This window comes from Ophidiomyces ophidiicola, assembly GCF_022830035.1.
Source record: "Ophidiomyces ophidiicola strain CBS 122913 chromosome Unknown scaffold_40, whole genome shotgun sequence".
Classification (NCBI taxonomy): domain Eukaryota; kingdom Fungi; phylum Ascomycota; class Eurotiomycetes; order Onygenales; family Onygenaceae; genus Ophidiomyces; species Ophidiomyces ophidiicola.
The window spans coordinates 27321-40434 of record NW_026054680.1 but is presented as its reverse complement, the minus strand read 5'-3'; the positions used below and the strand labels follow the sequence as shown (position 1 = coordinate 40434).

At 50.4% G+C, this 13114-nt stretch overlaps 5 protein-coding genes across 5 annotated transcripts; 1 reads left to right on the top strand and 4 right to left on the bottom strand.

Annotated features, from left to right (window-relative positions):
• Positions 1-169: 169 nt before the first annotated feature.
• On the bottom strand, positions 170-1504 carry LOZ57_006344 (uncharacterized protein; the record flags this gene model as incomplete). Its single annotated transcript, XM_049255364.1, has 1 exon — positions 170-1504. One exon carries the CDS (start codon positions 1502-1504, stop codon positions 170-172), a length of 1335 nt encoding a protein of 444 aa, XP_049105657.1.
• Positions 1505-3544: 2040 nt separating this feature from the next.
• LOZ57_006343 (uncharacterized protein) lies at positions 3545-4558 on the top strand (the record flags this gene model as incomplete). Its single annotated transcript, XM_049255363.1, has 2 exons — positions 3545-4087; positions 4166-4558. 2 exons carry the CDS (start codon positions 3545-3547, stop codon positions 4556-4558), a joined length of 936 nt encoding a protein of 311 aa, XP_049105656.1.
• A 722-nt stretch (positions 4559-5280) lies between these two features.
• On the bottom strand, positions 5281-8546 carry LOZ57_006342 (uncharacterized protein; the record flags this gene model as incomplete). The annotated part of the gene is made up of 5 exons (XM_049255362.1): positions 5281-5389; positions 5448-5770; positions 5829-8144; positions 8202-8359; positions 8429-8546. 5 exons carry the CDS (start codon positions 8544-8546, stop codon positions 5281-5283), a joined length of 3024 nt encoding a protein of 1007 aa, XP_049105655.1.
• An 857-nt stretch (positions 8547-9403) lies between these two features.
• On the bottom strand, positions 9404-10503 carry LOZ57_006341 (uncharacterized protein; the record flags this gene model as incomplete). Its single annotated transcript, XM_049255361.1, has 5 exons — positions 9404-9841; positions 9909-9996; positions 10054-10328; positions 10409-10420; positions 10486-10503. 5 exons carry the CDS (start codon positions 10501-10503, stop codon positions 9404-9406), a joined length of 831 nt encoding a protein of 276 aa, XP_049105654.1.
• A 1628-nt stretch (positions 10504-12131) lies between these two features.
• HCR1 (Translation initiation factor 3 subunit J component) lies at positions 12132-13063 on the bottom strand (the record flags this gene model as incomplete). The annotated part of the gene is made up of 3 exons (XM_049255360.1): positions 12132-12830; positions 12906-12994; positions 13045-13063. The coding sequence occupies 3 exons, from the start codon at positions 13061-13063 to the stop codon at positions 12132-12134; spliced, it is 807 nt and encodes a 268-aa protein (XP_049105653.1).
• Between the last annotated feature and the right edge of the window lie 51 nt (positions 13064-13114).

Genomic DNA, 13114 nt, shown 5'->3' with positions numbered 1-13114 from the left:
TTATCAACCATCCAAAGTCACATGAACCCTTCTGAATGTAGAGCAGATGTATTGGTTTATGATCCCCAATATATAACGACTTTTGATGATGATGTAAGATTCAATATAGTAATACAAGAGAATATTTATATACAATAAAACCCACTAATGAGGCAGCCATAATTATACATCACAGCTTTTCATCGGTGCCGTCCTCATGAAGTTTATCATCAGCCAGCGCCGCAACGTTGACGCTAGTCAACGTCACGGACCATACGGTCGGGATTGCTATCACCAGTGATCCGATGCACAATCCCCAGTCCATCGCCAGCTGGGTCATCGGGGGTTTATGCAGCGCATTGATCCTCCACGCCATGGCACCCCCGGCAGCTTGGAACGTCTTATACGCACCAACCAAGACGGCTGTAATAGCTGCTGAATTCGACATGGTCCCAATCAGCCAGTAGCAAAACGATTGCCACAGAGCATCGTACATGCCATAAAAGAAATATAGGAATATCGGGCCCACTGCGATGTCCGCGTTGATAGAATAGTCGATATTTTGCCTCAGGCCACGAGCAAGCCGCTTATCCTGCCAGAGCTGAAAGGAGTAGCCTCCACCCCAGATTACCATACCCGTGACCATAAGAATGGCCCAGCCTAACCAAGCGCGGTGGCGCCTGTGAAGCAGGCGCACATCAAGCACCTCGCCCATGAAGAGGCCCCCGAACATTTGAGCCATCCAGTATATAGCAGAGTTAAGGGAGCGCGTACGAATGTTAAAAGTGGTGCCGTTCACACTGTTTTGCTGATAGGAGTAGAAGACATTAGCGCAAAAAAAAAGCGGTAGAATGCAGAGAATCCTGTAGTTAAAAAGGGTGTTGGCGATGGTACGGGCTTTGTCCGCTAAAGATTGTTGGACAATCTCATCTTCAGCTTCCTTGAGCTGTAGCAGTTCGATGCGCGTTGGTGGGCAGATGAAAACTCCGATCACCCAGCCAAAAAGCATGATTGCCATAGTGGCAATATATGTGCTGTTTGAAACTGTCCCCGATGTGGAATAGAAATTCAAGCCAAAGCTAACAAGGGATCCAATCATTCCACCGAGGTTGAAAATAATCCAGAATATGGCAATTGCCCGTCCTTTTTGTGACTCAGGCACGTATGTCGTCATGATCGCTCCTTGTGCAACCCATAAGAACGAAGCGCCAACACCTAGAATTGCGCCAGAAGCGATGACAAAACTGCCGTTGTTTCGAACTGTGCTGGGTATGTAAGTGACGCCATATTGGTAAAGCGGAAGCCAGCCCTGCTTACTATTGAAATTGAGCAAGCTGGCACTGTAGAGGGCATATGTCCACCCGCCCACCAGCCAGCAAGCGCGAGGCCCGATAATGGAAAATATCGGGCCTACAACAAATAGCGCAGTCGCGGCAGTCGCCGAAAGAAGAGCAACATTGGCATTTGCGGCAACCGTTTCGTCAACCTGTCCAGAGCCGCCCAAGCCAGAGAGCGCATTATACATCTAACATCACAGTAAGCTCCCTGAAAAGTACGAACGGGGCGGTGTATTGATACTAACTCCAGGGCAACAAAAGCAGATAAAACTAATTAACAGGACTTGAAACCAGGCATTGCTATAGATGGCCATGTACCAAGGAGTTGGTTGAGTATTATGCTGGCGGGTTTCAAGGTCCTCGTCCGCATTTTGGAGCCCAGAGCTCTCTTGAATGCCCATTTCCACCTAGCGCTCAGGCAATAGTTAATTGAGCAAAACGAGCGCCGACTGAGATCAAAGCCAGAATTAGACACGGAGTTTGATGCCTGGGAAGGTATGAAAAAGGTTCGATTATGAACATGAGCTACACGTAAGGCAATGCGGTAGGCGGACGCTGGGTTCAATATTCAAGCAAAAAGCTTGCCTTCGCCGAACAAGCGTTGCGTGAGTCGGAATTGAACGCAACGCACGGGCTCGTGTGGCAAGAATTGCTCTTCGCAGAACCCAGATATGTCGGTCTTGGTCAGAAACCTTCCTTCGACGTGATGTTGCTCGGCCGTAGCTACGCCGCTGGACTATAGCCTATGGATGCCGGGCAACAGATGCCTTCCTGAACATTGCGCCGTGACGTCCCTGCGAGTCCAATTTGCAAGAAGAATGATAATAATAATAAAATGTCTTGAAAGAGAAGAAATCCCCGAGATTTTGCCAGGCAGCGAGAAGTGGGCCGACGTTGCATTCAGATTGCCAGCTGGCGATCGCGAGTTAATAATAGTAACACCCCATTTGCAGATTTTATACAACAACCACGGGTTTTTCGCTTGAGAATGCATCAAAACTGGTAGTCCATTATCGGGTAGTTATTAATGATAACCGAGAGTCCGTGTGCTTTCGTTGTCAGTGTCGGGCCCTGACGCACCCGCGCCGAAAGCTGAACTCCGTCTGAACATGCCCTATCCGTGGGTTAGGGTTAGGGTTAGAGATAATGACTAAGCACGAGGAGCAGATTAGGGTCAAGCCCCGTGGTCTTGGCGTTGCCCGGCCTGGAGCCCCCTAATTAAGACTAGCGCAGACCCGGCCCGCGTTCTTGGCATGGGCCTGTGTGGACCACGTGAGATGCTTGAATGCTGACATAATCAGCCACATCTCGGCACCAGGCTCGCTGCAGCCACATCCCGCACTCAAGCAACCAACACGCGATCTGCTGGCACGCCAAAAAGCCCGCAGCTGGGCACCTGGCAGCATGCCAGCATGTGTGGCATTTTCCCTTGTTTGCTTCGCCCCGAGCGCTTTGATCAACAGGCCTGCCAGCCTCCTGCAGCCTTGCATATCATTTTCAAGGGTTCCGAGCAACCCACAGCGTCTTGGCCTCTCGTATCGACGGTGAAGTCAGTCAGTTGATCCGCGACCCAATGCATCTGGTCAACCAACTAGTGCAAGCCACGTTCGTTCCGATCTCTGATGGGAAAACTAAACAAAAGACTTGACCCATCACCGCCGCTCAAAACGAACAAAGACCAATGCTGGCTAGTGCGGCTCATCTTGCCGAGCCTGCTGTGTGATCCCAAACCGAAGCCCCACAGCTTACGGAGTACGGAGTACTCCGTCCTGATTAGCGGGAATGCGATTGTGTCTTACATACAGCTAGGCTGTGGTTTTGTGATTTGCCCACTTGCATGGAGTGGCTATTAAGCCCAGAGACCGTCTCGAAACTTGTTCAATGTCACGCAACTCCTAAATAGTGTCTTTATCTTTTTCTGTGACGGCTCGAGAGTCTTCACTCCCTCTCAGCCCTAAGGAACGCTTTTCGGGCCCCGCGTTTCGAGTTTCTTTCCCTATTCATCAACACACCGTTTCAATGGCGCCGAAAAGTGGCCGTGGTGGAGGAGGGGGCGGCCGCCACAGCAATTCCAGCTCTTGCAGCAGCAGTGCGTTTGCCTCCGATACTCAGAAGGTCTATATTGCCTTTGTGGCCTTCTGGTTACTTGTGTATTTGGGTCAGGCTTACTGGGTAAGCTCACGAAAAAAAAAAATGTTGGGCACCGGCTATCCAAAAGAAAGCCTGCAATGGGCGATGATAACTATGACTATCGCTTTTACTATCATGTCAGTATGCTTTTAATGCCTCCTGTCTTTTCCAGCGGTGCAGAGAAGGCTGATAACAATACTCCTCTCTATAGAGCATATATCCTGGTCATTGTCAGCGTTGTCCTTGTGGAGTGTAACGGCGCATCTATCACAGGTATCCGTATGGCCGCAGCTTCCTCGTGGTTTTCATGGCTCGGGCTTTTGTTTCTTTATGGCCTCGTGATGGTACCAGTTTGCAGGCAATTACACCAAGCTGCCGGGTGTGCCATCGCCAAGATAGTATCTATTGCACACCTAGGGGTTATGACTGTTCTCAGCATCATTATTGTTGCTTTTCTCGCTGTTTTGTCTTCGGCGACGGAGACTGCCATTTCCGAAACCGTTGATGTGGAGATATATTCTTTAGCAGACGCTAACCGAGGGTTGTTGATTACGTTTGACGTCCTTGCTTTGATTGGCATGATCATGGCTTCCGTCAGTATGTGTCTTGCCACGACGCGCACTGAAAGGTTCCAGAAAGGAGTAAGTGGCTTTGTCTTCTATCCAGGCTTCACCTATGCTACACGGCTTGCAATAGCTTTTTGTTAACGAACGATGAAGAGCCTAGCTCTCTGGATAGGGCTTCTCATCGGTGGATGCCTCGCTACCTCGTCGTTTAACTTGGGCGGCGACATCAGTCGCCTTTTTACCATTAGTACCCACCGAAACACAGCATCTCGCCTCCTCTCCACAGTTTTTGTTGGTAGTTTCTTTTACGCGTGGCTATTCGCTTGTGTCCTCCTTGTCGTCACAAGCCCCGCACTAGTCGCCGCCAGGGCGGAAGTAAACGCACGTACTACCGATGGTACTTCTGCTCCTGCTGCAGATGCTTCTTCGGCACCTGATTTCGAGTCAAAAGATTCATATTCACCACCTGCAGACCAAAAAGCCCCCCAAAGTTATCTGCAGCAGCAACAGCAGTCTGCTCCACCGCCACCCCAGACACACCACTAATCTGAAAGGCAGCCTTGTGCAGTCTTATATCGGTCTGCCTGATTTATACCATTACAAAGGAAAGAGATGCCATTGACCTGCACAAGAGACCAGGGAATTTGTTCCTACTTGTGATGCACCCTTTGTTGAGCCCTAGCTTCTATATTCATCAGATAAGCTGTTTACTTCATATTTTCTTCAGTGATTTGCGTAATACCCAAGCTTTGCAGATATCCTGGATTTCTAGAAATTAATGATAGTTTAATTTGACATTCGACTTTTTACCCCCTGTCTTTTGTAATTTTATCTTATATCTTCACAACACGATTGAAGAGGGGATACATAGTTGATCTAATACTCAGTGGATGTTTATGCTGGTGCTCTTTTTATTTACGGCCAATATAGCCGCTGGCTTCTGTGATTTGCTAAACTGTTCTCCGGGTTTCCACCCTGCGACCACACGACTCGCTGTCTGACTACGCTACATGACAGAGAAAGAGAACTTAATAAGCCAGTCCGTCGTTTTGAGCAGGTTTGAAAAAACAGTAAAGTATATCAAGAAGATAGAGGGTCTATGCGAGTGGTTCAGTACCGCGTGGCACTGGCCCATGATAAATAAATAAAGGATTTCTAACCATCTATTCCATGAACGCATATCAGCAATATACAAATTTCGAAACCTAACATATTTGTTTCTGTAACATTTATCCAAGAACATCTATCAATTAATCTATCCCGCTTGCCTACATCATCTTAGGCTTCGTAGCACTTCCGTTTGCTAGTTTTTCAGTAGACTCCGTTCGAGTATCGTAGAACTGTCGCTCAAAGAACTTGAGAATCTCGTCGATAACACTAAAATGTTGTTAGCGCCGCGTTGCTTTTTAAAAGTAATGTGGTAGACTACACTTACATGACCGGTGCACTGATTGCTAACACAGCCTTCCATTCGACCCAATTTAGTGGTAAGATGGAGAACAGATTTTGTAAGAACGGAATATAGAGGATGGCAAAGTGAAGAGACATCGACAACATGATGGCGTAGACTAGCATCATGTTGTTCCATAGTGGGAAGGTTAAAAGTGATTCGCTTGATGAGAGAGCATTCATGGCATTGAACATTTCGATAACGACGAGGATGGAGAGGGATATAGTGGATGCCGATTTAGACATGTTGTTTGTGAACATCTCACAGCCGATTTCAGGGAAATCCCTTGAGCATTTATGGAAGTGCGACTGGAAAAGGTCAGTGTAAGTCGTTTTCAATACGAATGATTCGGCGGCGAAAACGTACCAAATGCCAAAAAGAAATCTGTGGGCCCTGGGGGTTATACATAAACCACCAAGCAAAGCCGAAAACAGTGGCAGCACCGACATAAACGCCAATGACCATATAACGGAAGAAAAGCCAGCCACTGACTAGTGCTTCTCCGCGCTTTCTGGGAGGTCTCCTCATAACATCGTGGTCGGGGGGGTTAAAAGAGAGCGCTGTTGCCGGTAAACCGTCCGTAACAAGATTGACCCATAGTAACTGAACAGGGATCAAAGCCTCCGGCATTCCCAAAGCTGCGGTCAGAAAAATGGACACGACCTCGCCAATATTTGACGAGATCAAGTAGCGGATGAATTGCTGGGTATTGCTATAGATCGACCTTCCTTCCTCAACAGCGATCTCAATTGTCGCAAAGTTATCATCTGCCAAAACCATGTCTGCTGCTAATTTCGCGACATCGGTACCAGAACCCATGGCCACGCCGATATCCGACTTCTTCAGCGCTGGGGCATCGTTAACACCATCACCAGTCATTGCAACAACCTGTCCAAGAGATTGAAGAATATCAACCAGTTTCGACTTGTGGCTCGGTTCAACACGAGAGAATAATGAAGCCTGTTTCGCGGCTTCAATCTTACCGTGTTCACTGAGTGCATCGAATTCTCTTCCAGTAAAACTTTTCCCTTGCAAATTCTCGTTTTTCTTGAACACACCGATTTGTCGGCAGATAGATTCTGCGGTGCTCTGGTTATCGCCAGTGATGACAATAACTCGGATTCCAGCTTCCCGGCACTTGCGAATAGACGCTCCAACCTCAGGTCGAGGTGGGTCGAGCATACAAACAAGTCCAATTAGAGTCATATTTTGTTCAATCTTCTCATATTCCTTGGAGGTTTCAGCGGATCTAAGCAAAGGGGTTTCTGGCACATCCGAAATGCTGGCAATGGCAATAACACGAAGACCCATATTTCCATAGCTAACAACTTCTTGCGAGACCAGTTTCATATGTTGCGGGGAGAGAGGAACTCTAGCCCCATTCGAGCCCAGAACAATATGGGAGCAACGTTCAAGAATCGATTCAGGTGCGCCTTTGACAAGGAGTCGTTGATTGTTCTTTTCCCCAATAAGGACGGACATACTCTTTCGGTCTCGTGAAAATTCATAGGTGGCCTGGAGTGGTAAGCGATTTTCATAGTGTCTGCTGGCGGCGTGTAGACGTTCAGGAGGCGATAGGCGCATGATCTTCTGGTTGACTTTGGTATCTTCTGTGCCAATCTTTTCTACCAAAACTCTAAGGGCGCCTTCGGTGGGCTCTCCGATGTTGCTGTAAGTTCCATTTTTTTGGTCATAAGCTAGCGCGGCATCATTACACATTGCCATGACCTCAGCCATTTGGCCTATCGTGGAAGATACAGCCGCTAGGTCTTCTTGAATTTTACCATCCTTTCGCAATTTGCCAATAGGTGCAAAAGTGGTTCCTTCAACATTAATTTCCTCTATGCCATTTCCAGCGTCGTTAAGATAGACGATACGTTCTGCGCTCATCTGATTGGTAGTCAAAGTGCCCGTCTTATCAGAGCATATGACACTACAGCTTCCTAGGGTTTCCACCGAAGGGAGAGATCGAACAACAGCATTCTTAGCGGCCATCTTTCGTGTGCCCAGAGCCAAACAAGTGGTGATAACAACGGCCAAACCCTCTGGAATGGCAGCCACACCAAGAGAGACGGCAATTTTCAAGTAGTAGATAGCGCCTTTTGTCCAGTTTCCGTGACTGGGGTCGTTGAAATGCTGGATATTCATGAGCCAGACCAGGACACAAATGACGGTGATAACCTTGGCCAGCATGTCACCGAAGTCATTCAACTTCTGTTTCAGTGGAGTCGGCTCAGAGATCTGCGCGGTGATACTCTCATGGATATCGCCAATTGCAGTGCTAGACCCGGTCAAAACAACAACGGCTGTTGCGTGACCAGCGACAACGGTGGTACCAGAAAACAGTATATTCAGTTGATCCTGTTTCACGGCACGATGGTCATCAATTGCAGCGGTCCCTTTGGCGACACTTGCGCTTTCACCCGTCAAAATGGCTTGGTCCACACGGAAACTATTGCTTTGGACTGTAACAACTCTGCAGTCAGCCGGGATACGGTCACCCACGGCCACATGCACAATATCGCCAGGAACAAGGTCTTCGGCTTTAATCCGCTGAGTGGTGCCATCCCGGACAACCTTTGCTTCATTTGCGGAGTATTCCTGGAGCGCAGCGATGGCCTTTTCGGCACTATTCTCCTGCGACACGCCAACAATCGCATTCAAGATAAGAATGGTAAGAATCTAACAGCGATATATGTTAGTGAAGGCTTATAAGCGATCTCTGTTGAGAGCACTCACCACTGCAGGGTCGACAAATGCGGTCCAGTCATCTCCGCCCTCTAACAACGCCAACACAAACGATACCACCGCTGATCCCAGCAAGATAATTACCAATTGATCTTTGAATTGCTCTAGGATAAGCTGCCAAAGCGGGGTGGGTGGTTCTTCAGGAATAGCTAGAAGAGACGACGGCGAGATCAGCCCTAGAGTCCGTGGCAGTCGCCTGAGGTGGCTAATTCACTCACCGTTTGATCCATACTTCTCTCTCAGCTTCGCGACTTGCAAAGCAGACAGGCCCTCATGCTCATCAACTCCAAAGTGCGCAAGCACCTCAGGCGGCGAGCGTAAAAACGAACGCTCCATGGCCCGAAGCTTCCTTCACTGATAGCACGCCGTAGGTCGGGTAGCTCGCTGGATATCTAAATGTAATAGTTCCGGGTGGGAGAGAAGCGTCGCATACGGCGTGTCAAGAAGCAGCCTGGGGGTCTGATATAAAATAAAAGTTTTGTGGAGGAGGGGGCTGGGGCGCGAGCCGAGATGCCAGATTTCTCAGCGGAATCGTTATCGAGATCCGCAAGCTGAAGGGTCAGTACCCACCAAGCCGCCAAGCCGAAGGATCGACCAGGAACAAGCAACGAGGCGTGGGGCAGCTGAGAGACAGAGGGCAGCTGAAAACGAGCGCAGAGGAAGATCCGGCACGGCCGCGGGCTCGCGATATATAGGCAGTACGTATGCTCACAGTACCTTCGGCGGGCAACGCGGCCGCGGAAGGTCCAACGTGGTCTTTTCGCGCGCTAGTTAGGTAAGCGGCTGACTCAGCTACGAGGCGGCGGCGGGAGAAGCGACGTTGTTTCGAGCTAGCTAGGCAATAATACTAAGAACAGGGAACAGCAGCGCTTGAACAGATCCGGGCTGGGGAGGGCGAACCACGGCGCACGGGTCCCGCCGGGCGGACAGCTCGCGCGAGGACCGGCGAGCGCAGGTATCTTGCTGTTGCCTGTGCGCCGCGTGAGACGCGGTTAAAGTTAAGAAAAATGTTTAAAATGAAAACCCCCATTCAAGGCGAACACTCTCTCCCTCTCTCCAAAGAACAGCAAACTCCGCGGCCTGAAAAAATAAAACCTTTGAATAACACTAAAAGACATATTGTAAAGGTGTAACCCATCCGCGCAACAGACTGAACGTTTTCCGAGTCCCAAGAGGCGTGATGGCATCGCCCTTTAGGATTCCGCAGCGGTTTCCTTCTTCTTATCCTCAGCCGGAGCAGCAGTAGCAGTAGCAGCGGCAGTGGCAGTGGCAGTGGCAGCGGGGCTGGTAGCGGCAGGGGCGGCAGGCGCTTCAGCGGGGGCGGCATCGGCAGGCTTATCGTCAGTAGCAGCTTCAGCAGCAGTGGCAGGCTCGGTTTCTCCGCCGTCAGACGAGGTCCAGAGAGTCAGATTGTCGCGCAGCAACTGCATGATCAAGGTGCTGTCACGGTAGGATTCTTCCGACAGCGAGTCAAGCTCGGCAATGGCGTCGTCGAAAGCCTGCTTGGCAAGATGACAAGCCCGATCTGGAGAGTTGACAATCTCGTAGTAAAAGACGGAAAGATTGAGAGCGAGACCTAGGCGGATGGGGTGGGTAGGAGTCAGCTCGGACTGGGCAACGTCGGTGGCGTTCTATAATATAATACAGTTAGCTCTCAAAAGAACATGCCGCCCGTTTTCACAAGGTCTCGTTTCGCACCTTGTAAGCTTCATGGGCATTGGTCGCGGCGGTCTTGCGCTTGCCACCGGAAGCGAATTCAGCAAGATAACGATAGTAGTCTCCCTTCCTATACAAGTGCCAGGTTCAGTAACTGCACTTGGAAGGGGCCTGAGAGCAAGCATACATCTTATAATAAAACACTTTAGATTCGCCGGTTTCGGCTTTAGGGATCAGGTTGTTGTCGAGGACTTCGAGGACATCCTGGCAAACACGTTCGAGCTCGGCTTCGATCTTTTCACGATACTCTCTGATAGTGCCGACATGCTTCTCGGAGCCCTTGGACTCTTCCTTTTGCTCGATAGAGGAGATGATTCGCCAGGACGCTCGGCGGGTCCCAACGACGTTCTTGTACGCGACGGAGAGAAGGTTGCGTTCGTCGACAGTAAGCTCGCCACCAATCTAAAGGCCATCAGTACAAGCCACCTGCAACGGTGTCGTCACGCGACAGTCGACAAGGCAGCAGCAGAGGAAGAACATACACTAGCGACCTCCTGAATGAGGATTGTCAGCCTTGCGTTAGTAGCCAGGGCACCCAAAATAAGCGAGAGGGACGAACCTTCATGTAAGTGACCATTTCTATAGCCTCAAGTCAGCCATGGCGCGTCTGGGTATGTAGGAAGAGAAGGGAGTACTTGCCATCGTAGCGCTCAGCCTGCTCGCAGAGGCGGGCGAGGAAAGTCTTGCTAGATGGATGTGAGCACAAGAGACCAACCAGGCACGCAAACCAGGCAAAGGGCCTACTTCTCTCGCTGTGCACGACATCGCCGTTAGCTATCAGGTCAGGTCAGGCAGCAAGAGTACGACAAACAACACGCCTGGAGGGAGGGAGCCAGCGCCTGGGCTGGAAGCGCTGGGCAACGGGGGAGGGGTAGTTAAACATACTTCAGAACTCATTTTCACACAGGACGGGTTGTTGGAGCGAGAACGGCGACTGAAGGGTGCCAGGCAGACAGGGGGGAATGGAAAAGCAGAGACAGAGCGGGCAGTGGGTGCAGGAGGCGTTCCGCAGAGATCAGTCGCGGAGAGAAGAGAGGGTGGAAGGTGAAGGGGGTGGTTTGTTTGGCTTTAGCGAGGCGCGGATGGCTGAGACTCGGGTGTGGCTTGCACCGCGCTCAGGTGGTTCAACGCCCGGCCCTCCAGCATCACCATCACATACCGCCGCCGCCCCACCGCAAACGGCCGCCCAGACGCAATGCGAATCCAGCTGCTGTCTGTTAACTAACGCACTGCTCGGCCGGCTGGCTGGCGAGCCAGTGAACGAGCCAACGTGTGGCTGCTCACACAGGGGCGTGCTTACGCTGCAATGCCACCGATCACAACCACCGCAAACAGAAGCACAAACGCAATCAGAACGCCTGCAGGTATATCGGCCTTGGTGATCGATCTCATGTTGGCGGCCAACACACGCTCCGGGAGGGTATTCTGCAGCTCACGCGGCCTGTGGGAGAAAGCAGCAGATGGGCCCTCGTTGTTTTGGCTTCTCAGTCCTCGCGAAGCACCCTCCTTCCGCGCACAGCATCGCGCAGCTTTGGGCATCGACCGCTGCCGTGGGAGCTGCCGTCGCCGCCCTCGTCGCTTCTCTGCCGCTATCCTCGGCTAGGCTAAACACTGGCGTCGTAGCCCCTATCCGCCGCCAGGCGAGGCTACATCAAGATATATACATGTAGGCATTACCGGCTTACATCGGAAGGCAATCCGTCTCCTGAGAATATCCAAGTGTTGGTGTAGAATCTCGTGTGGTTACTGGACCTGGTTACTTGGGTACGAAAGTGTTGTCTGGGAGGACGCCTGAGATGGTTACCTCTGGTGCAACTTTGCCATCAGCAACAGGCTTCTCCCCCGAAGTCACTTTGGAAAGCCCTATTGCATCTGCATTGAAATTTAGATCTAGACATTGCCTAGTTATGTATTTATGTATGGGTTTATTTAAAGAGCTCAAGTAAGAATATATATTTCTTTTCAAACAATCTAGCCTGCGGTGCGACATATACTTCGCAATTTGATCAGAACAATAGCCAATCTTCGTGTATCGGGAAATTCTAAGGTGCGGGGGGAGAAATCGGATAAATAAAGTGCTCTGCCGGTTCATGCTGAGTATCAAACCAGTTATAAAAAGGGAAGACATCCAAATGAAACGCAAGCTCAGCGAACGGCCTTAAGAAAGTGAAGGGAGTTTCTAGGGGAAAAAAAAGAACAGTCAAATCACATAAAATCGTCATCGTCAAGATCTTCGCCGTCGTATGCTGTAAGATCCGCGCGGTTTGCGTGACTGGTAACCAGGCTTGTCTTCGTCTTCGCGGCCTTGCTCTTCTTCCCGCCCTTGTCTGCGGCTTTTTCTTCCTTCATCTTCTCATTGCTAGCTGCCGTCAATGCACTCGCCACCTTTTTAATCTCCGTGCTCGGGAGCTCCTTAACTAATTGTTTCGTAAATTCCTGCACCCACAGCGAGTACTGCGGCTTTTTGGATTGCGCGGCGAGGAGGGGGGCGAGGGTCTCGGTGAGGAGAGCGAATTGCGCTTTTGTGGCTGGCTTGAAGAGCGGGATGGCGGAGAGGTCGATAGACTTGGTGGGGTCGTCCTTGTCAGAGATTACTGATTTCTTGGGGGCCGACCGACTTCGGTTGATGTCTATGTTGCCCATCAAATCTTCCGCGTGCATGAGATCGGCATCTTGTTCGGTACGCTTTAGGCGTGCCCGCATGGTCGCGGCGTCTTCCTCTTCCTCGCTAGATTCATCGTCTTGGTTGGCGAGCCGCCGCACTTTGTGCTCCTGTATTCGTTCTGCTTTGGACTTCTTCTTCGCAGCAGCTTCGGCTTCAGCTTTGACTTTCGCAGCAGCTTCCTTTGCCTGTTTTTCTCGCTCAACCTCTGAGTCTTCGGCGGCGTCCCAAGATTCTAAGACCTGCATTGCCCAAAACGCGTCGAGTTAGTCACTTATGAGTTCTGCAACGACAATATTCAAGTCAGATCTGCGCACCTCATCACTATCTTCTTCGTCATCAAACTTTCGTCGCGCAACAGGAGCAAGAGGCGGGGAAGAGGGAGGCGTGCTCTCCTCTTCATCGTCTGCATAGTGGTCAGTGATGGATTCTGCTACCAAGCTGCCTGATACGTACCCCACTTTGAAGGCGCCATGTTTTATAGGTTTTGAGAAAAACAATAGAAGTGGTATCAGTGCAGGATGGG